General features: G+C 35.2%; 1 protein-coding gene across 7 annotated transcripts in view; it reads left to right on the top strand.

Annotated features, from left to right (window-relative positions):
• Positions 1-26,625, top strand: part of RALGAPA1 (Ral GTPase activating protein catalytic subunit alpha 1) — a 210,700-nt gene that overhangs the window by 91,219 nt on the left and 92,856 nt on the right. For 4 of the 7 annotated variants that reach the window (XM_019983417.2, XM_019983419.2, XM_070775460.1 and 1 more), the window contains 10 exons: positions 3,769-3,909; positions 11,667-13,208; positions 14,943-15,067; positions 16,016-16,232; positions 17,506-17,682; positions 19,680-19,832; positions 22,939-23,132; positions 23,376-23,474; positions 24,478-24,633; positions 25,929-26,057. In XM_019983417.2, the coding sequence (XP_019838976.2) occupies positions 3,769-3,909; positions 11,667-13,208; positions 14,943-15,067; positions 16,016-16,232; positions 17,506-17,682; positions 19,680-19,832; positions 22,939-23,132; positions 23,376-23,474; positions 24,478-24,633; positions 25,929-26,057 (2,933 nt within the window). The remainder of the gene's footprint in view (positions 1-3,768; positions 3,910-11,666; positions 13,209-14,942; positions 15,068-16,015; positions 16,233-17,505; positions 17,683-19,679; positions 19,833-22,938; positions 23,133-23,375; positions 23,475-24,477; positions 24,634-25,928; positions 26,058-26,625) is intronic. The other 3 variants (XM_070775461.1, XM_070775459.1, XM_019983427.2) reach the window with 3 other exon arrangements.

Raw genomic sequence — 26,625 nt, 5'->3', positions numbered from 1 at the left:
TGGAGCAACAGTAACTCTCATTGGTTGTGAGACTGCAAAATGGTACTGCCACTTTGGAAGATGGTTTCGTAGTTTAGAAAAGTAAATATATTCTTACTGTAGAATCAAACCATCCTTAGCTTTTATCCAGGTAAGTTGGAAACATATGTCCACACAAACATTGGCATGCAAATATCTGTAGCAGCTTTATTCATAGACTTGGAATTTATGCCAAAACTCAGAATCAACCAAGATATTCTTAAATAAGTAAATGATTTGACAAACTGTGGTACATCTATACAGTAGAATATTATTCTTTGAAAAGGTACAGTGAGCTATCAGGACATGGAAAAAAATATGCAAGAGTTCCGAATGCTATTGCTAAGTGAAAGAAACCAATCTGATAATGTTATATACATGGTGATTACAACTATATGATATTATGAAGAAGGGAAAACTGAAGAGACAGTAAAAAGATTGCTGATTGCCAAGGAGTGGAAAGCAGGCCAGTGAGGAGGGAGAAATAAGTGGAGCACAGAGGGTTTAAATAGAGCAGTGAAACTATCCTGTATGGTACTATAATTGTGTATACATGTTATACATTTGTTAGAAGCCTGTAGAATGTACAGCACAAAGAGTGATCCCTAATGTAAACTATAGACTTTTGTTAATAACACTATGTTTTGAAGCTTAGAAACCAGGCAGTAACTTCTCTAGTTATGAAAGTCCTTGATGGCTTCTTCTGGTAGAAGCTGTTGTGTCCACATTGAAAAAATCTGTTGTATAATGTAGCTACCTTCGTTAATGATCTTAGTTAGATCTTCTGGATAGCTTACTGCAGCTTCTACTTCACCACTTGCTGCTGCTTGTGTACTTTTATGTTATGAAGGTAGCTTCTTTCCTTAAATCTCATGAATCAACTCTGCTAGCTTCAAACTTTTCTGTAGCTTCTTCAACTCTCTCAGCCTTCTTAGAATTGAAGCAAGTTAGGGCCTCACTCTGGATTAGGATTTCGCTTAAAGGAATGTTGTGGCTGGTTTGATATTTCCAAATAACTTTCTCCTTACCAGCAATTAGACTGTGTTGCTTTCTTATTTGTCTCTTCAGTCTTAATTTTCTCCAATAATTTTTCCTTCTCATTTACAATTTGACTGTTGGGAGCAAGCAGTCTAGCTCATGGCCTATATTGACTGTTTACTTGTCTTCCTCACTAAACTTAATTATTTCTATTTATAGCATTTGATTTACAGTGAGAGATGTGTGACAGTTCCTTTCACTTGAACACTTAAGAGACCATTGTAGGGTAATTCATTGAAGTTGGGCCAGTTTCAGTAGCTTTACAGAGATTCTGTGATACAAGCTTTAAATTAGTAAGTCCCCCAAAATCTCTGTAGCTAATTCATTGTTATTTTCCATAGTGTAGATTGCACAGCTGTGTGGCACTTAACAGATTTCCAGGTAAACATAAAGATAGTAACAGACGGAGGGGTGTCTTTTTGAAGAATTCATTCAGGATCATAGCACACAAACTTATATCATAGTGATTATGGGGAAAGTTCCAAGGGAAATGCCCAAGCTCTTGCTTCAAGTTGGTGGTAGAAAAGAAAGAATAGAAAGAATTGTTATTTCCAAGGAATTACCTAACCCAAGGGGGAAAACATCAAGACAGCTTGTAATTCATCTGTGGAATCGAGAATTTGATTCAGTTTGGTTCTAAAAGAAATATCTCTTTTTCATCACATCTGATTATCACTGTAGATGGTATTTTACGTTTTGTGTTGATAAGCAGCACTTTAGGTTTTACCTTTGTGTTTATATCTTTGTTCTAACAAGTTTTAAGGAATGATTATCTTGAAGTCAACATAACTTATTTCAAATTGGATCATAAAATTGTTGACCACTTTCACAAGAGGGAGAGGAAGCCAGCAGAAAAATGAGTAGGGTCAGACTCTGACATTCTGTATATGGTTTCCATTTAAAATACACTTAACCTTTAATATAATACATGGGAAGTCATACACTGAAGGCACGTTGTTGCCTTTTCTGAATATATTCCAACCTTCCACATTTTGCTACACATATACATAAAAAAGCTACTCTTAAAGAATCTGTTATTTTGCTAGCATTAATAAATTTGGGGAATAGGGACTCTTAGATTATTCTTTTCCAGTGATAAACTCTATGACATGCATCTTGTTTTTGGTTAGTAATTTTTTTGGTTTTCTCTTCTATATGTTCACAATTAAAACTTTAGTTTTTTTTTCAAATGATTTTGCTGTGCTTATCCAAATATAGGTACTCAGTCAGTAAAGATTTATTGAGCTCATATGTGCCAGGCACTGAAGAAGATAACAGTTTTTGCCTTTGAAAAACTGGGAGGCATATAAAATGTACAGTCCACTAAAAATAGATTGTAAGCTTTGTAAAAAAGAGGAATTCTTGTTTGTTTTGCTAACTGCTGTATTGCTAGTAAATTAACTATGTGGGAAAGTCTTGAAGCTTCACAGATGAGATGACATTTTATATATGAAGGAGTGTCAAGAAGAAAAGAAGACCAAATATATTATGGACTCATAAAGCCATGTTGTGAAAGAGCATGGGATTTTCAAGAAATGGTATAAAATTCTGTGTGGCAGTAGAATGGAATAACAGGAGGAGGAGATCAAGTTTCAGTGGATATTGTGGTTGGATTGCAAAGGCCCTGTTATACTTAAGGGATTGAAGCATTGGGGAACCAGCTGTTTCTAATAATCAGGAAAACCTAAGATTTTTGAAATGATGGTAACATTCAAATATATATGTATTATGTCACCATTACACTAGATTTTATGCAATATTGTATCTTTTAAAATCTTTATACCTTCATTTATTCAAGAATCTCTTAAGTGTTAAAAAGTACTTGAGATATAAACTTGACTATTAATTTATTTCTAAGGGTGTCAAAATTTGTCTTTAATTTTGCAAACTGGTTACTTTTAAGAAATTACCAAATACAACTAAATACAAATGAAAAAAATTTTAATTTAATCTTTTAAGTTTTTATGTAATATAGTTAAGATTTGCATAAACACAAACTTATTTTTCTCAATAACTTGATTCTTCATGCTGATTCCAAATGCTATTTTCTATAAATATTTTTACTTAAAATTTTAAAATTTAGATACTGTTATCTTTAAATAAGAGATACTGATGTAATTAAGCATTCTTCTTCTATCAGTAACAGATACTAACCGTGAGATTCAATCCTTTAGATTATGAATTACATATAATTGTCTAAAAAAGACCTATGAGTAACTTTGAAACTTTATTAGGGAAAAGTATGAAAGTAGGAATTTGCTCTTGGAATTCAGCTTCATTAAGAAGAGTTGCTCAGTGTGGCTCAGAAAAATGCCCAAATATGGTACCCAAAATCTCTTGAAACAATTGATATGGAGTCTTTGCAGTGTTTCTGTTCAACAAACTTTTCAGTCTTTAGTTTTGAGAACATAGTGCTAATTAAAGTGTATGCTGTTTTTAATGCTATACCATTGTAACTGCTAATAATGAAAAACAAAAAAAATCATTTTCCTGCTTTACACAAAAAGATTTACATTTGAAATGTCATGTGTGTTCTCTGATTTCTTTTCTTACAGCTTGCCAGTATTTGCCGTGCTGAAATGTTTTAATTTAAGATTTCCTTCCTTTGTATCTTTTAGTTTTCTCTGTTGCTGCTTTTTCTATGACACAAGCCTTTCATTATAGTCACTCTTCTTTTTTCCTTCCCCACTTCTTTCTGTTCCTTTTTTAAAGCCATGAGAAGCCGATCCATTGGTGAATGTGCTCTGCCATCGGCCTATATACGCAGTGCTAAAAGTGCTCCTGTTCTGATCCATACTTCCAAACCCTTCTTGCCTGATATTGTTCTCACTCCCCTTTCTGATGAGCTTTCAGGTAGTGCCACCTCTGCTAATTTCTGCACCACCTTTTTCACTTTTTAATTCTTCTGCTTTCAAATTTTGCTTAATCAAATAAACTCTTCAAAGTTAATTTCTTTGGGGGAGGTGTGGGAAATTGGGAAAGTGGTTGAGAAATCAACATTTTGAGTTATTTGAACTCTAATGCTATCCTTGCAGTTCATTCTGGAAGTGCTAAGTTTAGTGCTGTGCCAATGACCAATATTTGGGGCTGTAAATGGCCAGGGTTCTTTTTTTTTCTGTTCATGTCTGATTTTTTTTCTTCTCAGGTGGTCAGGTAAACTAGTAATGTATATTTAGAATTTCATTTATAATGTCATCATTTGACTGAATATATGGTAAATATTAAATAGTGCATTCTCCATCATCTGTAGTAATGAAATTTAAGCTAGGGGGAATCAAGTATATAATCGAAAAGTTGCTTTGGAATAAATCTTTATAATAGTGTATAGAATTCTAATAACTAATTTTTAAACCAAATAACAAAACCATTCTGTGAAGCCCCAATTTCTAAGGAGCCTCAGAACCTTTGCTCAGAAAGTGATCAACTTTCCACTTCTGCCTCAGGTCCTTTATCTGCAGTACTGAGATGATCTCCTCTTTAATAAGGCATAATTAACATAATAAAATGCATAGTTCCTAGGTTCATTTCAATTAGATTTGAGAATTGTACACCCCTCATCATCTTTCACCCCAAACAAAATATAGAATATTTCCATTACTCCCAAAATTCCCTAGTGACACTTTCAAGTCAGTCTCTCCCTCTGTCTGTCTCACACACAGTCATTTCTACCACCTTAGCTTAGTTTTTTCTTAAAAAATTTTTTTTTCTGTATGACTAGAATTATAGTGCCTTGTCTTTTAGACAGAAGCAAGTTTGTTTTTAATATACACTTGGTACTTGAGCAATGCAAGAGTGAAGGTTGCTGTCCTTCCATATTATCCAAAATCCATGTATATATAACTTTACAATGAGCCCTCCACTTCTGTGATTTCACATGGGCAGATTTGATCAACCACACATAGTGTAGTGATACAGTACAAATTTATTTGTAAAAACCCACAAATAAGTGGACCCACACAGCTTAAGGGCTTCCCTGGTGGCTTAGCGGTAAAGAATCTGCCTGCCAATGCAGGAGAGGCAGGTTCAGTCTCTGGGTTGGGAAGATCCCCTGGAGAAGGAAATGGCAACCCACTCCAGTAATCTTGCCTGGGAAGTCCCATGGACAGAGGAGCCTGACAGGCTGTAGTCCATGGGGTTGCCACAGAGTTGGATACAGCTCAGCACAGTTCAGAGCCCTGCTCAAGAGTCAGCTGTACTTATGCAAAATGTGCTGGCTTAAAGAAAGTTACTTGTGCATTCTTGGGTGCTTTCCTATCATTTTCTTAGGAGTGTTTCCTTCATATTGTGACTTTTGGTGAGGTTACTGATTTTTATTTTTTAACAACCTATCTTTGTACCCTTTTAGTTCCTAATGAACTGTAGGCTTATGCGAGAGAAGGTGCATTTTTATTAATAATGTTATTTCAAGTTCATGAAGGTCCCTTCCACCATCCCTAATCCTGGTAAGATCAGAGATTTTTCCCAAACCAAGAGGAGGTACATAAGTGAAAGCTAAAAAGGCAAGTGAACTATGTTTTTCATAGTTTAATCTGTCCCCCTGATGTAAGCGGGCTTAGTTGAACTCATATTTCCTGGGTGCATCATCTTAAGAACAAGAGTTGAGGTTTCTATAACTGCTTTACCAGTAAGACAATGAAACTACCCCATAGACAATCACTCTAGCTTTTGGTTAGAAGTATAATTTTCCAGAAAAATATTTACCTGATACTCTTGACTACTTACATGGCAAAAAGACACTCCTTTTAATTCTTTTATATTTGTTTAACATACTATGATTTCTAAGAATGAACTGTCAGTTTTCAGTGTACTCTATTGTTATCTAGCCCTTTTTTCTCCTCCAGTATTCTGGGTTAGATGACTATTCAGTCTATATTGTTGTAAATGTGATTCTGCATGGTATAACTTTATATAGATAGACTAAACTAATTGAGTCGCTGAATATCCTTTGAGAGTTTTTCTTAAGCTCCATGAACTATTTCAACAGCATTGACACAGTCACTGACATGAGTTCTTAACATTGAACTCATCTGATGTTGAACAAATGTTTCTTCCCAGACTTGTGTCTGTCTTTGGTTTTGATATAATATCCTGGGGGTTTCAGAAGATCTTACTTTATTTCTTAAAGCTCTGCAGGTAGTGCTGGTGTCTGGGCAGGCACATTTTCCCTGTCGTGTCTCCTATACCACCAGATTGTACTTTTACATATATGGTAGCCCAGTCTAGCAGTCTTTATTTTCCTGAAAAAAGCAAGAGAAGTCAGAAATCTCAATAATTTTTCTTAAGTAAATTAGCTTTCACTGCCAAAAATAATACTTTCATGATAGAAGGCATGTAAAAGAACATAAGCATGGTAGGCAATTGACTTTTGCAACTGTTGTTGCTATTTTCTAATCAAGTACTGTCCTAGTCTGAAATTGTTTACAGGCCCACTTTCTTCCCAGTTAGTTCTCAAAACTGCTAATTTTTTTGCCACATTTGATGCTGTTAAATTCTAGGCTGTCTAAACCATGTTACATAGACTGCTAAGGTTATTAGCAGTACTTCATTATTTGAATTGAGCACTGTAGAGCAAAATGTTTTTGATCTTTCAACTTTTACTTTCTGAGTATCAGAAGAAAGAAGATGGTATGTCTCATGGCCCATCTTGTTCCTAAGATCTGCCTAATCAGGAGAATAATTTCCTATCTAATCAAACAAGTAGGCCCTTCTTTGCACAAAGAAATTTATTCCTTCTCACCAATATGTGATAGTAATTTTCTACAATTTTTGCGCCTAGAACACCAGCAGATTCTAGTGTAATTCTAAATTACACTAGAATTTTTTTCACTGAAATAATTTATGTTAATTCTTTTAAAAGTACATCTCAAGAAAAATTTGAAGCTAACTTAAACATGGTATTATTTAACGTGTTTGCAAACAAACACTAAATCTGTATAATTTTCTTATAAAAAATGTATTGGTCATTTATCTATTTCCAGAATTTGAGTCAAGGAAACAACATTAAAAGGGTAAGAGTAGATGATAGTTTCGTATTTTAAATTTTAGTAGTCTAAAATTAATTATTTTGGTTTGTTGCTTTTCAGTCTTTTCATATGATTTTAATGATGTGGATACTGCTTTGAATTACCTACAAAGTGAATATCTAGTTTTAAAAAGATGTAGAGTTTTTGCTAGCCTCTACTAATAATAATTCTTAACTTACCTTGAAGGTACATTTTCATTATAGTCCAAATAGGCAAAAAAAAAAAAAAAAAATTTTTTTTTTATTACATAAGGGAACATTGTCTTTTCCTTCAGTAATTAAAAAAAAAAAAAAACAAACCTTGAGCCTCTAAATAACATCAGTGTCTACATATATTAATATAAATGATTTTATGAATTCAAGAGCTGTAAAAATATTGCCACTCATAGCTGCTGTTTGTGATTAACTGGGAATAGAATTTAGCTTTGGTAAAAGGGATTTGGGTACTTTTTTCTGTACCTCATTTTAGAGATTATTAAAATTTTCCAATAGTATCTTAGTATTATACTTGAGAAACTAGCTTGATATTTTACTAGTTAGCAGCTACTAGTTTTTTAATATCAGAGAAGACAATGGCACCCCACTCCAGCACTCTTGCCTGGAAAATCCCATGAACAGAGGAGCCTGGTGGGCTGCCAGTCCATGGGGTCGCTAAGAGTTGGACACGACTGAGCAACTTCACTTTCACTTTTCACTTTCACGCACTGGAGAAGGAAATGGCAACCCACTCCAGTGTTCTTGCCTGGAGAATCCCAGGGACAGGGTAGCCTGATGGGCTGCTGTCTATGGGGTCGCACAGAGTCGGACACGACTGAAGCGATTGCAGCAGCAGCAGCAGTTTTTAATATAAAAAATATGCTTCCCTTCTACCAGTATTTATTGAGCCCCTACTATGTGACAAGAGCTATTTCAGACAATGGGGATATGGTCATGTTAATATAAAAAAAAAAATCCTGAAAAATGGTAAATTTCAGTGAAAATAGTTTTTTTTTTTTTTAACATGTTACAAACTAATATTACACTTTCATTTACAGCTTATCTTTTCAAAATATCAAAGAAAACTTTTTGGAAACACAACATTCAGAAAAAACTGTTTTAATCCAGAGATGATTTTCCAACACTTTAATAGTAAAACATCATTAAGCAAATCCAGAGGTGAAACTTGACATTTCAAATACTTTTTAGGCTCTATAGGAAGCATTTTCTCAAATGTTCACTTATTTTTTTAAGTTTATTAAAAAACTTTCTTCTTGTTTTGTTCGGTCATTGGTTAGTTATTCTTTAGACTGAACTAGTTTAATTAGACACTTGTTCAAGGTAAAATGTAAGCAGCGTAATTAAGTAGTTTTAAAGGCCATGTCTGTTTTAACCTGTTATTACCATTATTTTCAGCAATCCAATACAAAGTTTATCCATTGTGTTTTTCTGTATAATTTACTAATACTTGTAGTTGACCTAAGTTTTGATTCCTCAGATTCTTAGCTTTATGGAAATAAATGATTTATAATGTATTAATAGTAATTTTTAATTATTTCATGAATACATAATATATATTATTCAGGAGATAAGAACCTGGACTAATTTTTGCCTTCCTTCAAATCCCAGCTCTCCACCTTCTAGCTGTGTATCCTCAGGCAAGTCTTACAGTTTCTTCACGTGTAAAATGGGGATAATACACCTAATTCATGAGGCTATTGTGAGGATTAAATGAGTTAATATACATAAGATACTTAGAACAGTGCATGTAGGAAGGACTATACGGTCGGTCCTTCATATCCAAGGTTGGTTGAATACAAGTAAACCTGTTGGTTTGGAGAGCCAACTGTATTTATTGTACTTGTCCATTTTATATAAGAAACTTGAATGTCTGTGGATTTTAGTTTCCACGGGGGCTCCTGGACACCAGTCCCCAATGAATACCGGACAGCTGTGTATGATTGAGCTGTCATTTAGACATTATCTTCAATAAGGTTCAGGTTTATTTCTTTTTTTTTTTAAATAGAATTTTACTCATAAAAATTATCATTTGGCAAAAAAGAAAGAAATTCTCATTTTTTTTTCTCCTATCTTCTTTTTTTTATTTTTATTTTTATTCTTTTTTATTTCTTTAAACTTTAAGCCTTGTTAGAGGCAATTTTGCTTAATTTCAAATGCTGATTTTGATTTCCTCTCTGCAGTTACTTTCTTCTTTGATTTTATGCGATTAGTATTAGTGTTATATGCCAGGGTAAGAACTGTATTTTAAAACTTATAACTTTCAGAAAGCTTTTTTTTGAAACTTAGATTTACTAACAGTACATTATTGTTACAAAAATATTTTCATTTTCTTCAAAGCCCTTGCCCTCTTAGACTTGAACGTTTTTTAGATATTCATATGTACTAACAAAAGTTTAGGGGAAAAACAAGCTGAAATAATGGCTAAATTTCCTAACATGCAACATGAAGACTGGATTGGGAGGAAATGCCTAAAAACAGAACTTCACAGTAATCTTTATTGGTTTCTTTAGAATGGAAAAAGTATGAGGTTATCAATAAAGGAAACTAGACATTAATACTAATATTCAGCTTTTTTCCTGAAGTTCATATATTTTCTAATCTCAGCGTTAGATTTTAATAAGGTTTTAATATTTTGATTTTAAATTTGCAGCTAAAAAAATAATTCCTACTATAAAATTCTTAATTTTTATAGAAAAATTATGTAATCTTTATTCTTTGTTGAGTCCTTTTAGAACATTTTGTGGGAAGAAACTGGAGTGCATGGTGAATATAATCTCTTGGCAGAGGTTCTTATGACCTATTATGGGACACAAACCAAAAATACTTCGCGTTTGTCAAGATGCACAAATATGCATTACTTATCTGCTACAGTATTACAATATATCATAAAGTTTCTGCGGAAATGCTTTGTTTTTCATTTAGAAGAATTTGTAAGTAAAGTGTATGAAGAAGAAAGCTAACATTTTTTTAAAGTATTCTCTTCAACTTAATGATAAAGAGTTGTTTCAACTTTAGGAGATAGTTTATATTTGACATGTATTGGGAGTTTCAGTGTATATCTTCAGGAATATAGTGCAATTTTAGTATATCACAAACTGCTCTTGATTTGAATTTAGTATAAGGTGGCTCCTTTTGGATCTCATACAAAGAAAGTGATATCAGTGAAATAGCAGAGGTACCAGCCTCTCTTCATCCCTCACATAGATCCACAAGAATATTTTGAATTACTGTCCCCATTTTATAAATGAGAAAACTTACTTCTCAGAGTCTAGAGTAAGAAAACCTAAGTTTTAGATCTTGCACCATTTCAATAAATATATCTGTGATCTTGGACAAGTAACTGTTTTCTCTGGATCTAAATCTTCTCATTTTCATCAGTTATAGTTCTGTTACTTTTAATCTATGCATTACAAGTCTAATGAGTACCAATATCAGACTTTTTGACTTTGTCCCTTTTTCATGGTATTTTTCTGAACATGTCTTTTAGTAAAATGCCAAGATGTTTTTGTAGACATGACATTTTATCAGTAGTAAATGTTTTAATTTGTATATATCTCTACAATTAAATAGTATTTCATATTGTAATTTTCAATTTTGTACATATTTTTGAAAATTTATCATATACTTATCACTTCAGGCACTAAAAACAATGTAATGACATAGAACACTAAGCCTGCTTCTCAAACTTGAGAAGTGGTTTCCTCTCTTTAGGACTCAGTTTGTTCAGTAGGAGAGTTAAATAATCTATAATGTCCATTTTGACTCTCAAATCTGTAATTTTTAAAAGAAATGTAAGAAGCTGTAGGTGCAGTTTTTAGGGTTCCATGGTTACCTAATGGAGTGGGCCAGTGTTTGGCAGAGGAGATTGGTTCCTAGTAAATTAATGCTGTTTGTGTCAAACATGAAAAAGTAGAATTTTTTTAGCAGTGTATTAATTTTATTTGATAGGGTGAATAGATTTTGCAGGGTAGGGGTAAATAGATTTTAATAGTGTAATAAAATAAAGTAAAATACCTCAGTAGAACAGATAACTAGTTTCCTGACAAAGAGAACTTTAGGAAGAGAATAGAGATTTCCAAGTGTAGTAAGTGGTCAAATAAGCAAAATTTGAAGAAAAGGTGATGTTTCTTGCCTGGTAAGAAGGAAACAGAGGAATTATGAGACCCTATGGAGTTTCTGTAGTGGGATACTAAGATGAGCTTTTTTGTGTTAAGATCTACTTTTTTCTGCCTGAAACTTTATTAAGAAAAATTGAATAGCAAGTTTGAATTGCTTGATTTATTGGCACAGCTCTATCTTTAATTGCACTTCCAAATGTTTCATCACCTCACTGTTTGTTCTATGCATGTTAACATTTTAAAATGTATTCTGGTAGTTTTCTAATTCATTTATACTACATGCTATATTGGCTTGTGCCCATCATTATTTAAAAACAAATTTGTAGATTTTCTTTCATTGAGCTTACAAAAAACTCAAAATTTTTTATTTTTAAGCATATGCTTAGAAAATGGTTGAAATTAATACTTATTTTTTTGTATTTGTATAGTTTCTACTCTATAATTTTTCTTTCTTTCTTTCTTTGTTTTTACAGATATTGATGATGCTCAAATACTTCCTCGTCCAACTAGAGTCAGACATTTTTCGCAAAGTGAAGACACTGGAAATGAAGTTTTTGGTGCTTTGAGTGAGGAGCAGCCATTGCCTCGAAGTAGCAGCACTTCTGACATCTTGGAACCATTCACTGTTGAACGAGCCAAAGGTGCAGTGCCTGTCATTGACAGTTCATCCCGTCATGCACCAAGCTTGCAGAGTTCCACAGAGGCTTCTTCAATAACTAGATCCACTGAGAGCCACATCACTGATACTCATAGTAGAGAGTCTTCTCTGGAAGTTGGTGATAGCATATATGACCATCTCTGTCACTTAATAGATCCAGTAGAACTTGCAGATTCAGCTTTTGAACAAATCCAGTACATTGACCTTGAAGGAGATGATGATCTTCTTTCCTCCCTGAAAGAATATTTTAAGGAAACCCAAGAAAGTCACAGTAAAAACGAGTTAGATAAAGATGCAGCTTCACAGGAAGTGATCTCTGTTGCAGTAAATAAGGATGAAAGATCATCCTCAGATAAATTAGAGTACATAGACCAGGAAAGTAAATCAGAAAATACCACCTCTTTTGTTGGAACTCCTGAAAACATACAGTTTCAAAAAGAACCAAACTCCGCTGTCTTCACAAATATTAGTGCACCCAACCAGTTAGACAGCTTTATGAAAACAAAAACTTCTGAAAAATGTAAACAACTAAACAATGATAAACAGTCATCGGAACCTAGTTCAGGTAGCCCTTGTGATAAAGAAAAGAGAAAACATCTGTATAGACAAACAGCCACAGAATTAGATGCCTGTATAGATATAACACTAGCTGAAAAGGTTAAGGGTGTGCAAATTAATGAAAAAATCACTGTCCCACATGTTTTGCATGCCAAGAAAACTACACTAAAAGCACCTGTTAACCGTAGAATGCCTCATGTTACAAGCACTAGCAAGCTTTCTCCAACTAAAAGGAGCTTGTCTGAAACAGTAACTCACAGAGCCAAAATCATGAAAATTGCTACTAAAAAGCGAAATAGTGTTCATGTTACTTTTAGACCTTCTACTGAGTCAGTTCAGTTTTATAATCCTCTGGAAAACAAAGAGGCTCCATGGAAGATGAGACTGCGGAAGCTCAGTGGCTTTAGTGGTAGTAATAGCAACATCAGCAACCCCCACACCAGCTCCAGCAGTGCTGCAGAGCTAGTAAAACCTGGTGTGTACAGGCCTCTAGATACAGTTAGTGCAGCATCAGCAAGCAGTGAAACAATTAAGGAAACAACAGAGATTCCCACCGCCATATTACAGAAAGAAGGAATTGCAACTAATCAGTTAGGTAGTCGTAGTACTATTAAGTCATCAAGTCACGAGGCAGGACTACCGCAGGGCTCCCTGGGTGGCGTTTATAAAACTGTTGTCCATGCTCTTTCGAAGCCGAAGGCAAATGTTTCCCCACAGAGGCAGAACAGAATGCCACCAGAGGCTCCACTGAGGGATCTGTACAGTCATGTAATGGGCTATTTTGGAAGGAAAGCTGCAGGTGAGCACTAACTGTGCAGAGCGCAAAAGGAGAAGACAGCACCAGTTTGGCTTAATGCAACTGAAGCAAGCTATAAGCAATCAAAAAGCTTTGGGATGGTCACTGCTTTCTCTCTGTTTGGTTATGCATGCGCCTTTCCCCAGCTGTATTTTTCCCAGCATAAAATGTTTATTTAAATTACTAATTTCCCTTATAAAGCATTTAGTTAAACCTCTTTGCTGCTGAACAAGATAGAGAAGAGGGGATACAGGAAAATTTAATGACCTTCCAAAGGCTATCCAAATCAAATGTTTTTAGTGTTTACTACATGAACTTGAAATTAAGTTTACTGAGGAGTTGGAATACTTTCTCCCTTGCTCCCCCAATAGTTTACATTTAAAAGGATCCCAGCTCTTAATAATTGGTTTCATTTATTTTTACTGCTGATTTATGTAGTTTTATTTTTTCTTGTAGAGAATTATTTTGACATTATATAACATAATGGAAATCAGGGTCCTACAGTGAACACCACCATTTTTAGTTAATTGTTATTGAAGAGGAAATTATGTCTTAAACCTCAAGGTGTGCTTCGTTACTTTCATGTACTCCATTTCCAAATAAGCTGTAGGCTTTTTAGTTTTGCATTCATTTGTATAGAATGCAAGTCATATCCTTAAAACACTTATCATTACTTTCTTTTTTCTGAGATTTTAGATGTGCATAAAGGTTTCATGATAGCCAATCATGATTTAGATATGGAACCTCTATGGACAGATTACAGAAAGCAAGATTATGGTAACTGTTTTATCTTGATTCAAATTTAAAATAACTGTACAGTTATAGAAAATTAACTTTCAGCAGTAAGGTAGGTTTTGATTTTATTTGTTTAACATGGTTTTGTTAGCATGATTAACAGAACGCTGCATCTTGCACTGAGCCATTAATGCCACTTGAGGGCAGTATTTGACAGCTTAGCAAAGCCTGGCCAAGTAGTATAAAGATAATGGTATTTCACAGTAAGTTCCTGACCAGTATATTTTCTTAACCTGAAATGCTTTGAAGTTCATTAGGAATATTAACAGTGTTGATTTCCTTTGGATGTGGAGAAATCTCCTTTTCAATGGCATAATAGTGAAATAAGTAAATATCTTACTTTCTGTCAGTTTCCCAAGGTTTAAAACGTCTATGTTAATGTAAACCACAGTATAGTCTTAAAAAATTCAAAGTAACTTTTTTTAATAGAAAAACCTTTGTGAAAATCTTTTTTCTTCAAACAATAAAATTAGATTTTGTAGTGTAGTGAACAGAAACAACATTATGTCAAGATCAAAGAATTTTAACTTATTAATATGTAAACTTAAAATTCAGGGGATATATTCCTTGTAAATATTCTTTGGGGAAGATGAATTTCTAAATTATTGAGGCTCCAAATAGAAGCATAGAGACAGGAAGAAAGAAAAATATACCAGTTTCTTTATAGACAATATTAACCTAACTCCCAGCTAGTGCTTATCTGTAAGCTTTCTTGCTGTTTAAGGTTGTACTGAAGATTGACTAACATCTGCTTAGTTAAATAAAGTACATATCAATTTACTAATTCTTAAATCTAAAAGGAGAAAAATTACTCTTAGATGCATGTTTGGCAAATAATTGATATGGCATAGGTAATTTGTTGTGGCTGTTTTTGTTTGTTTTAAATTTAGGAAATGTAGTTAAGTCTTTACTCACTATATATAGTTGTTTATTTGTTTTTAGTCAATAAAGAGGACATGAGCACAAAACTGCCCCCTCTTAATAGTGATATTGGCAGCAGCAATGCTAATGTTCCTGATCTGATGGATGAGTTTATAGCAGAGCGACTTCGAAGTGGTAATGCCTCAGTAAGTGTTATTTGATTTATTTGTTTTTAGAGAGGAGGGTAGAGAAACTAAAAGATACATACCTTTTACATATATATGTGTGTGATACCCATGTGAATAATTTTATTCCAATCAGCCTTCACCCCAAATTTAGGCCTTTTTTTTAAATTAAGATTTTTAAATTATATTTTTATATTCCTTATCCAAAGACATAAAACAAGCAGCCTTTTAGTTTTGACCAGAGTGAAAGACTGGTATACCTGTTTGCTCAGCTACTGCATTATAAGCCACTACCTTGCTAGCTCTTTGTTTTTCGTCTTTGCTCTTAGGGTGCTCTGAGGCCTGCTGCCAGCCCTCAGCAGGAAAGATAACAGTAGAGGTCTTCTGGCCCAATTCCCACAATTTTAAATATAAATATATGTGAAATTATATAAATAAACATATGTGGAGTTGCTTTTTTAAAAAAGAAAACTATTTCACTTGGATTTCTGCTGTCTTCAGAAAGTCTGTAGCTCCATTACATTTTCCTTTCTTCTTAAATTTTTCTTTATTTTGGCTACACTGCACAGCTTGCAGGATCTTAGTTCACCAACCAGGGATGGAATCTGGGCCCCCTGCAGTGGAAACCACAAGTCCTAACCACTGGACCACCAGGGAACTTCCTCTTCCATTGGCCTCTGTTTTTTCCGTTTGAATTTCTTAATATTCACTCCGTGGATCCTTTTAGGTCTTCAGAATCTCAGGCCCAGCACCGTATGATATTTGACTCTTTGATTTAGGCAGACCAGCAGTGCTTCAGGCTCTGGTTCCATACAGTTAACGTAGACTCTTCAGTTAGTGTCCCTTCCCCCCCCCGCTTCATGCCCTAAATTTCATTATTTATTATCATGATTATCTTGGAAACTAAAGATTTCAGATGCTTCATGAGAATTAAAAACAATTTTTTTAACGGTAAAATTTTTCTTTTAGACTATGACACGAAGAGGAAGTAGTCCAGGTAGCCTCGAAATTCCCAAAGACCTTCCTGATATTCTAAATAAGCAAAACCAGATGCGTCCTATTGATGACCCAGGTGTACCCTCAGAATGGACTTCTCCTGCCAGTGCAGGGAGCAGTGATCTTATCAGCTCAGATAGTCATTCGGATTCTTTCAGCGCTTTCCAATATGATGGCCGAAAATTTGACAGCAAGTATCTTTTTACTGCTTGAGCAATATGGTTTTTTGTTAACTTGTTTTCTGTTCGAGACTGACTTATAGATTATATACCATCACCTTCCTCTCTAATGTTGGTTCCTATACATGTATTTTGATTTCATTTTCAGTGAAACTGTAAGGATTTTTGGGGAATCACTTCAAGTTGAAACTACTTTGTTTTGCCAACTAAAGACATTAAAAAAAAAAAAAAACTTTTCTTTCATAAAACAAATGGTATCTTAAGACCAGAAACATAGAAGACAGAAAAATTAGGATGGACTTGGTGTTAGAATAAGGGACAGTCATGCTTATGAGAGGGACTATTTTATGCGGTCATTTGGGGGGACCACTGTCTAGTCATGGGGCTTCTCTGGTGTCTCAGACAGTAAAAAAATCTGTCTGCAATGCAGGAGACCCGGGTTCAATTGCTGGGTTGAGATCTGGAGAAGGGAATGGCCACCCACTCTAGTATTTTTGCCTGGAGAATCCCATGGACAGAAGAGCCAGGTGGGCTCTAGTCCCTGGGATCGCAAAAAGTCAGACACGACTGAGTGACTAACACTTAACATCTAGTTACGGGCAAGGCTTCAGTATGTTCAGTACAGTTACATTCAATGTTACATTACCCAGAACTTTACTTGAATAATCATTTCATGTTAAAGTGACATCAGTGATGTTACTTGGTGCTGTATTACTACCATATAGCTTTTCTGCTATAATTCTGTATTCTACTTGGCAGTCAGTGAAGGATACCAACATTTAAAAGAAGAGAGTCAAAATCTTGGGAACTAAGTTTATGAAGAGCTGGGAGATTCATTGGAGAATTATATTTCTTGCCCTCATGGATTATATACTACTTTAATCTTGGACTGGAAATGAGTTTTAAGAGAAAAATTACTTTTACCACATATGTGCCATTTTTATGATACATATCACTGTTCTAGAGATTCTAAAACTTGAAAAGCAGTTAGCTGTATTTCCATCTACAAGAAAACATGGATAAGAATAGTGATGATTGTGTTTCTGTCCTTTTATCATTATTTTTGTTAATAATAGGCTCTGAAGATCTTTAAAAATTTGTTTCTAATTATAAACTTCAAAGTGTTAACATTGTTTATACTTGCCTGAACGGTATGTAAATATGAAGTAGATTTAGGGGGGATGTTCATATTTAATTATTTTGATAAAGTAGCTCTGTCTCTCTCGTAAATATTTTTGTTATGTAATCAGAATGTCTGTTCACTAGCTTGTCGTCTTCCTGTAGATTTTGGTTTTGGAGCGGATACTGGGAATGCATCCTCTGCTGACATGGATTCAGGTTCTGGCCATTATCAGAGTGCTGAAGAGCAAGAGGTGGCTAGTCTAACCACACTACACATCGACTCGGAAACAAGCAGTCTTAATCAACAAGCTTTCTGTACTGATGTTGCAACGGTTACTGGTAAAGTTACTCAAGGGAATGTATTCCTTAAATGCATTTTTTTAAGCCACCAAAGAACTTTTGCAGGCTTTTATTTGATAGATTTTATTTATTACTTATTACTATTTAAGTGTTATTTTTTTTTCCACTCATCTTTATGTAACAATGGAGAGGATAAAAAAGAAAAACATTATGTTAAGAGTCACTTGACCTGGAGTCCACATGGATAAGCTTTGGGGAACTCTATGAACTCTTAATATCATATGCAAATTTTATAGATGTTTGCACCAGAGCATTTCTTGCAGCAATTTTTAAATAAATAACCAGAAAATGTTAAGGGGTACTGCACTTTATCTTTTTCATTGATTTTCAGAATAAGCCTAGATTTTTGTAGATTTCTTTGGTAAAATATTATTGAAAAGATAAACCACACCGCCAAAAAGAAACTGTTTGTACTAATACTCTGTATTTATATAGTCAATTATGAATTTCAGCAACTTTTTATGTGTGGTTAAACCTGACAATCATATGACACGTGGGGTCCAAGAAATTGAGTCATGAAAGGTGTCACTTTATTCCAAGAGTAGTACCATGACCAGAGGAAGCCTGAGCAGCCTGTGACCCATATTCAAGAGTTCCACTGTCTTATCCAAATTCACTCTGGTTCCCACTGTAGTTTGATGCCCTTTTGATGGATGATAGGTGAAATATCTGCCCACTGCAGAATGAGGGCTGAGTGGAAGACAGGAGCCAGTTAGGTTGGATCCACAATTTGATTGTTGGAGAATTTAAATTACTACTGAAAGAGAAATACTAGAAAAAGTTCTTATTTTACAATAATACCTTTTACTTTAGTTGTCCTGAAACATAAATTTAGATGAGAAGATACTCAACATTACTAGTAATCAGGGAATATAAATAAAATCCATGAGATACCACTATACACATAATAAATCAGCTCAAGTGAAAAAAAAAAACCCTGACAGTACCAATGTTAAACAGAGTGTGAAGCACCTGCAAATACATTACTAATTGGAGCACAAAGTGATATGGCCACTGCAAAAGCATGGTAATATCTTTTAAAATTAAACAATACATTTACTATATGAGCATCCCTAGGTATTTATTTCAGTTGTTTGTATGTGAACATTCATAACAGCATTATTCATAGAAGCTAAATTGAAAATAGTCCAGATATCCATTAACTAGTGAATAAATTACCCATTCCAGTACTCTTGCCTGGAAAATCCCATGGACGGAGGGGCCTGGTGGGCTGCAGTCCATGGGGTCGCTAGGAGTCGGACACGACTGAGTGACTTCACTTTATTTTTTCACTTTCATGTATTGGAGAAGGAAATGGCAACCCACTCCAGTGTTCTTGTCTGGAGAATCCCAGGGATAGGGGAGCCTGGTGGGCTGCCGTCTATGGGGTTGCACAGAGTCGGACACGACTGAAGCGACTTAGCAGCAGCAGCAGCAGCAGTGAATAAATTATCAAATTGTAATGCATTCATTCAGTATTCATTGAAATTGTACTCAGCAATTAAAAAAAAATTAAATGCTTACATTTGCAAAACCATAGCTGGCTCTCAAAAATATGCTTTTAAATGAAAAATGTTGAAGCTAGCAGTGGTAGTGGCATATAGCAATAAGGAAGTTTCTCTTCTGAATCGTGTCAAGCCTGAAGTAAATGAAATAAAGTAGTGGTGGGTACCAGAGTTTCTGTAGCTGGACCGGGAATGGGAGTAGACATTCTTGCTTTCACTGATGGTCCCTGTTAGTAGTAACTGCTAATCCAGTTCTCATTCCACACTAGTCCCAAGGTAGACATGGAATGAGACTGCTAGATATGAATCTTGTACAGTATCATGATTTTATTGAATTCTTCACCCAGTTTGTAATCTATTTTATCTTTTGATATTTTCAGTTTGTGTTTTATTGGGCTTTTAAGCATTACCTCTTAGGTTGAGGGTATTAAATATACTCTTTATGGTAATTTTATGAAATTATATTTACAGGTTCAGAAAGTGCCTCTCCAGTCCATTCAGCTCTGGGATCCAGGTCACAGACACCTTCTCCTTCCACACTAAATATAGATCACATGGAACAGAAGGATCTACAGCTCGATGAAAAGCTCCACCACTCTGTTCTTCAGACACCAGATGACCTAGGCAATATTTAAAAATTAGATCTTTGCCATTTATTCTTTTGGGAGCATTAGTGTCAGGAGATCTTGAATAATGCATCTTAAATTTGATTATGTATTTTTTATATGTTATATAAGTATTATAAGTCTTGAATTGTTCTGTCTTTGGGAAATTTATTGCTGTAACATTTTTTTCCCTGCCCTTAAAGATATTTACATGCTGATTTTTGTTATTTGATATTTTATTATAAAGTAGGCAGTCCAAATGAAGTATTTTTATGCTTAAGCAAATGTTTAAAAGTGACTGGGATGCCTTAGAAACTGAAAGTTAATAAAAAGTTATTTTTGCTGTGCCCTATATGAAGTAACAAGCATCAGGATAAAAAATCATTTTGGGAATATGCTAAAAACTTTTTCCAAGGACACAGTTGATAAAATATTTATAATGAATAATATAAAATACTAGTTTTAATTGGTGGTGCAGCAAATTTACTCTTTGGCCAAAGGAAGAAGTTTAAAACCACATGACTTCTCCCTCTCCCCAGTCCCCCACTCCCTGCTTCCTCCTCTCCCCATCCCCACCTCCCTGCTTCCTCCTCTCCCCATCCCCACCTCCCTGCTTCCTCCTCTCCCCATCCTCTCCTCCCTGCTTCCTCCTCTCCCCATTCCCCTCCTCTCTGCTTCTTCCTCTCCTCATCCCCACCTCCCTGCTTCCGCCTCTCCCCATCCCCACCTCCCTGCTTCCTCCTCTCCCCATCCCCTCTTCCCTGCTTCCTCCTCTCCCCATCCCCACCTCCCTGCTTCCTCCTCTCCCCATCCTCTCCCTGCTTCCTCCTCTCCCCATTCCCCTCCTCCCTGCTTCCTCTTCTTCTTATCTCCACCTCCCTGCTTTCTCCTGTCCCCGTCCTCACCTCCCTGCTTCCTCCTCTCCCCATCCCCACCTCCCTGCTTCCTCCTTCCCCCATCCCCACCTCCCTGCTTCCCCCTCTCCCCATCCCCACCTCCCTGCTTCCTCCTCTCCCCATTCCCCTCCTCCCTGCTTCCTCTTCTTCTTATCTCCACCTCCCTGCTTCCTCCTCTCCCCATCACCACCTCCCTGCTTCCTCCTCTCCCCATCCTCACCTCCCTGCTTCCTCTTCTCCTCACTCCCCACCTCCCTGCTTCTTCCTTTCCCCACTCCCCCACCCTCCTGCTTTTTTTAAGGTACTCATACTCTTAATTCCCAATTACCCTGTAATTACATAGCCCTCATTTTCTGGTTTGTATCAATAGATTATTTCTGACCTTTTCTTTCCTCCTCTTGGCCTGCAGTTTTTTGGCTTTTTGGTTTTTATTTTTCCCACAACATTTGGAAAAAATTTCAAACTGATAGAAAAGTTGCAAGAGTAATAAAATGAATGCCCATAAATCTTTCAGATAAATTTACCAGTTGTTAATATTTTCTGTATCTTTTTCTGTACACACACACCCACACACACACACACACCCACCCACCCACCACCACCTCCACCGTACCTGTGCTTTTTTTTCTGAGCCATGTAAGAGCAAGTATTAGACTCTTTACATCTAAACACTTCAACTATGTCCTAAGAATAAGTATACACTTCCTGAAAAATAAGGGCCACATTCAGGATATTTAACATTGATGTATTACTACAATTTTAGTCTATAGTCAGTTATCCTCAGTTGTTCCAATTATATCCTTCATAGTTATAAATCGGTTGATTTATCACTATATTATGAAGGTTCTGTAGAACAGAGAAGATGTTAACAGTGATGATTAACTAGTTTTTTTAAGAAATTTCATTTTAGTGAATTTACACTAGAAGCCTGTTTTTATTATTATGGAAGATTGTTTAGTAACTTTTTAATAATATACTCAGTTACTGCACACTACATGCAAAGAGGAAAAAGTTAAACATTAAGCATAAAGGATATATGTCTACTACATATGATTTTGTAGATTATCAGTACATTGAGATATTATCAAGCAGGAAAAACCTTCACTGACTTTCTAATGATTTTACATTTTCCATTATATACATTGCATAGGATAATGACTTTTTTTAAGCTGGAGGAGATCTATAATGATACCTACCTAAACCATCTATTTTACAGATGAGCTGTAGTCTTAGTGAGATTATTGAATAACTTACACAGTATAACACATAATTAGTGACAGAAATTAGACTAGGACCCTAGGTTACCTGTAGGTCTTATATATAATCATGCCAATATTAATAAAAGAAATTTAATTATGAAGATTTTAGATTATGGGTTTTTTTCATGCCATTGTGATAATCCCTTTTGCTGCTGCTGCTGCTAAGTCACTTCAGTCATGTCCAACTCTGGGCGACCCCATCGACAGCAGCCAACCAGGCTCCTCCGTCCCTGGGATTCTCCAGGCAAGAGTACTGGAGTGGGGTGCCATTGCCTTCTCTGACTTTTGATGCTAGACCTGACTTAATTGTGAAATACAGAAGTGTTATTCTTTAGAAGTTTTAATTACAAAGAAACAAGCTTAGGAAGACTTGTTTCCTACAGGATTTGCCTTCAGCCTGAGATTTGCTGTTACATTTGATGAGGTAACTTGAAATAGCTATTAGATGAAAGAGAGAGTACGTACTTATAAATAAGATCCTTATTTCAAAACATAAATTTCTCTATCTTGTATCTGTGTCATTTTCTCCTTAGGTAAATTTAGATAGAAGCTCTATTGAAGAAGTAATTATTGTCGTAATAAGTGAAAGTGAAAGTCGCTCAGTTGTATCTGACTCTTTGCAGTTCCATGGACTATACAGTCCATGGATTTCTCCAGGCTAGAATACTGGAATGGGTATCCTTTCCCTTCTCCAGGAGATCTTCCCAACCCAGGGATCGAACCCAGGTCTCCCGCATTGCAGGCGGACTCTTTACCAGCTGAGCTTTGAGGGAAGCCCATATTGTCATAATAAGGAATTACAAACTAGTGAGGTTTTGACCTTACCAGGAAAAAAATAACACTAAGACATATTGACATTTCTCTTATTCACTTTTGTAGATATTTAAGATTATTAATTTGACTCCTATGTATTTTTTTGATCAATTCTCTGGAAAAATTACTGACACTTGTATATTATTTTTTTCTATAGAAATCAGTGAATTTCCATCTGAATGCTGTAGTGTGATGGCAGGGGGCACTCTTACAGGATGGCATGCTGATGTTGCTACTGTAATGTGGCGAAGGATGCTGGGTATTTTGGGAGATGTCAACGCTATTATGGATCCTGAAATACATGCTCAAGTTTTTGATTACCTATGTGAACTTTGGCAGAATCTAGCTAAGGTAAAAAAAAAAAATAAGCAAAAGCTAAAAAGGGAGAAGGAAAGAAATATAAAGTATTAAGAAGTATAGAAAAAGCCTAAGATAACACTGCCTCCCCAGTCCCCTACTACAGACTGATGCCTTAACCATGATTGAATATGTAGTTGGTGGTAGGAACTAGATCTCAGGTTTAAGATAAGGTAAACCAGAAAAGAGAACACTTTTCATATCATAGATTTGTTGTGTTTTATTTGAAAATTACAGATTAGAGATAATCTTGGCATTTCAACTGATAACCTGACCTCCCCTTCTCCACCGGTTTTAATTCCTCCACTGAGAATTCTTACACCTTGGCTTTTTAAGGTAAGTTTAATATATAAAATATTAACTTAAAAATTGCATTTAGTAAATAAGTATGTAGTCTTAAACATTTGAGAGAGAGAAGACTGTTGTGTAGTCTTCTAGAACACTTAATTTTGTTTTGTGTTTTGCATTTTAAAAATTTGTTTCATTGAAGTATAGTTGATTTACAATGTTGTGTTAATTTCTACCGTATAGTAAAGTGATTCAGTTATGTGTGTGACACATTGTTTTTCATGTAGTTTTCCATTACAGTTTATCATAGGATATTGAATATAGTTCCCTGTAAAGCACTTAGTTTTTAACTAGCCATTAGGGGTTATATAGAGAGGAGTGGCGGAGAAGGCAATGGCCCCCCACTCCAGTACTCTTGCCTGGAAAATCCCATGGATGGAGGAGTCTGGAAGGCTGCAGTCCATGGGGTCGCTGAGGGTCGGACACGACTGAGCGATTTCACTTTCACTTTTCACTTTCATGCATTGGAGAAGGAAATGGCAACCCACTCCAGTGTTCTTGCCTGGAAAGTCCCAGGGACAGGGCATCCTGGTGGGCTGCCATCTATGGGGTCACACAGAGTCGGACACGACTGAAGTGACTCAGCAGCAGCAGAGAGGAGTGGACCTAGCAAAATTATTATTTAGCATGCATCACTTTTATTACTGAAATAAAAATATAGAAAATTATGTTATTATATTTAAATGAAATGTAAACCTCAATTTTCTGTTAGAGTATGCTATGTACTTTTAAGGAACTGATTCTTTTAGGTATTATTTGATATGTTTGGTGCATTTCCCTAAGTGAAACGGTGTATAGTTATTCACACCTACATTGTATAATTTTAGTAATAAAGATAATTCTAGTAATTCTGATATTTGGTTCAATAAAGAAAATGGGCCAACACAGGAATAAATGAAAACGAATATATTGCTTATTGTATTCAGTTGCTTCAGTATTTAACAAATAGTATTTGGTTTTGAGTATTGAAAACAACATCTTTTAATTGTAGGCAACCATGTTAACTGATAAATATAAACAAGGTAAATTACATGCCTATAAACTTATTTGTAATACAATGAAAAGAAGACAAGATGTTTCTCCAAATAGAGATTTTCTAACACATTTCTACAATATAATGCATTGTGGATTACTTCATATTGATCAGGTAAATTGCTTTATGACTTTATTTTTGATTCTTGAATCTGTTTAACTCTTGACTTTCAAGACTTAAAAAAAAGCATTCCTTTATGTGAGTGATTTATTTATGGATTTCTCCTATTTATAACATCATTTATCCTGAAAAATGGTTTCAAAACAAGCTATTGTAATTGAGAGATTAACTTGATTATTAAGTGCATGTTTCTTCTAGTGTTATACCAACTAGTTTGTTTTTGAAGAACCATCCTTTGCTTACATTGAGAGCATCTTCCTTTAATGTCCTAGTATATGACTAAGTGCACACACACGCATGCTTAGGGCTTCCCCTATAGCTCAACGGGTAAGGAATCCACCTGCAATGCAGGAGACACAGGAGATGGCGAATTTGATCCCTGGGTCAGAAGATCCCATAGACAAGGAAGTGGCAACCCAGTCCATCATTCTTGCCTGAGAAACCTCATGGACAAAGGAGCCTGGCGGGCTACAGTCCATGGGATCACAAAGAGTTGGACATGATTGAGTGATGAAGCACACACATAGCTAGCACTTAAGACTTAGGATTTGCTCAGCTAGTCATGCAGTGATCAGAAGTTTTTTTTCCTATTCTAAGACTCAGTACATCACTTGCAGTTCATTTATATCTTTCTGAAAAGTGAAAAAACTTCTTGTGTTACTTTGAAATAATTAGTGTTTTACCCTACACTCTTAATTATGGATAAAGAGCTTCATTTAAGGTAAATTGGATTGAGTAATACAACCTGGTGCACTTCATCTCATGGTAAATTCCAAAGGCAAAATGAATGAATAACCATGTTAAGAATATTCCCTCAAGAATACCTAAGTCTAGATTTTTGAGGCTAGATGTCGATCATCAAAGGGCTTCAGTTTTTCTAAAAAAGAATTTTCCAAGTTGCCACATAGCAGGTCATGCAGCTTCAGACATCAAAGTGGTCTCATGGAAGCAAGTAGGAGGTAGGAGGAACTACTCTGCAGTTAAGTTTTACAACACATGGGCCTTAGATTTTTAACCCTGTGAAGTGAAGAGCCTTCTAACTGACTCTCCAGGGTTGATGTCAGTTAAAAAAAAAAAAGTGTTTTAAGTTTACTTTCCTTTGATGAAATATGTACTAAGCATGGATTATTTGGAAGAATTAAAATTAGTCTTTCCTATTAGGCAAGCACTTATAGTTATTACTTGTTTTATTATTTCATATCTTATCTGTATTTAAGGATATTGATTAGCTGATACTCAGAATTACATTTGTAATTTTTTTTTTTTCTCCTTCTCTCTTTATTCCTAAGGATATTGTCAATACAATCATCAAGCACTGCTCACCTCAATTTTTCTCACTTGGTTTGCCTGGTGCCACAATGCTTATTATGGATTTTATTGTAGCAGCTGGTAGAGTGGCTTCTTCAGCTTTTCTCAATGTAAGTTTTTATTTCCTATCCTTCATAATATAACAAACAGCAGTTAACCAAGATGCAGCTAACAAAGCAACAAAGGAAGAGCCATTGTTGATAAAATATGACAAGTTAATATTCAGGAAAATATATAATTTAATTAGAATTGAGTCTCATTTTAGATCCCACACATATCATCTTCCTTTTGTTAATTCCCCCATCCCTAGACAGATTACAGAGTAATTTAATTAGGTGTTGCCTTTCTTACTTACAGTTGCATTCTAGTTGTACCTTCCATTATGCCCCACATACCTGAACAAGTATTCCCAATTTTATTGTCCAGCTTTAAAGAAAACCCATAGCTAATCTAGTTTTTTTTTTTCCACTTTTGTAGTAAAATTGATTTTTAACTGAGATAGTGGTTGTGAGCCTACCATGTTCCATTATGCCTCTGGCCTTGTATCCGTAAATCTAGATTATGTTTTAAATATGAAATGAGTTATTTTGTTGAAAATTAGAATACTCCATCACTTCTGTTACAGCATTTATTAACATAAGGAAACCCTTTTGGAGATAGATTCTTGTTTTATGTATA

Source organism: Bos indicus, chromosome 21 (genome assembly GCF_029378745.1).
Source record: "Bos indicus isolate NIAB-ARS_2022 breed Sahiwal x Tharparkar chromosome 21, NIAB-ARS_B.indTharparkar_mat_pri_1.0, whole genome shotgun sequence".
Lineage (NCBI taxonomy): Eukaryota > Metazoa > Chordata > Mammalia > Artiodactyla > Bovidae > Bos > Bos indicus.
Note: the sequence above shows the minus strand (reverse complement) of the source record. Positions and strands in the feature narration are given on the sequence as shown.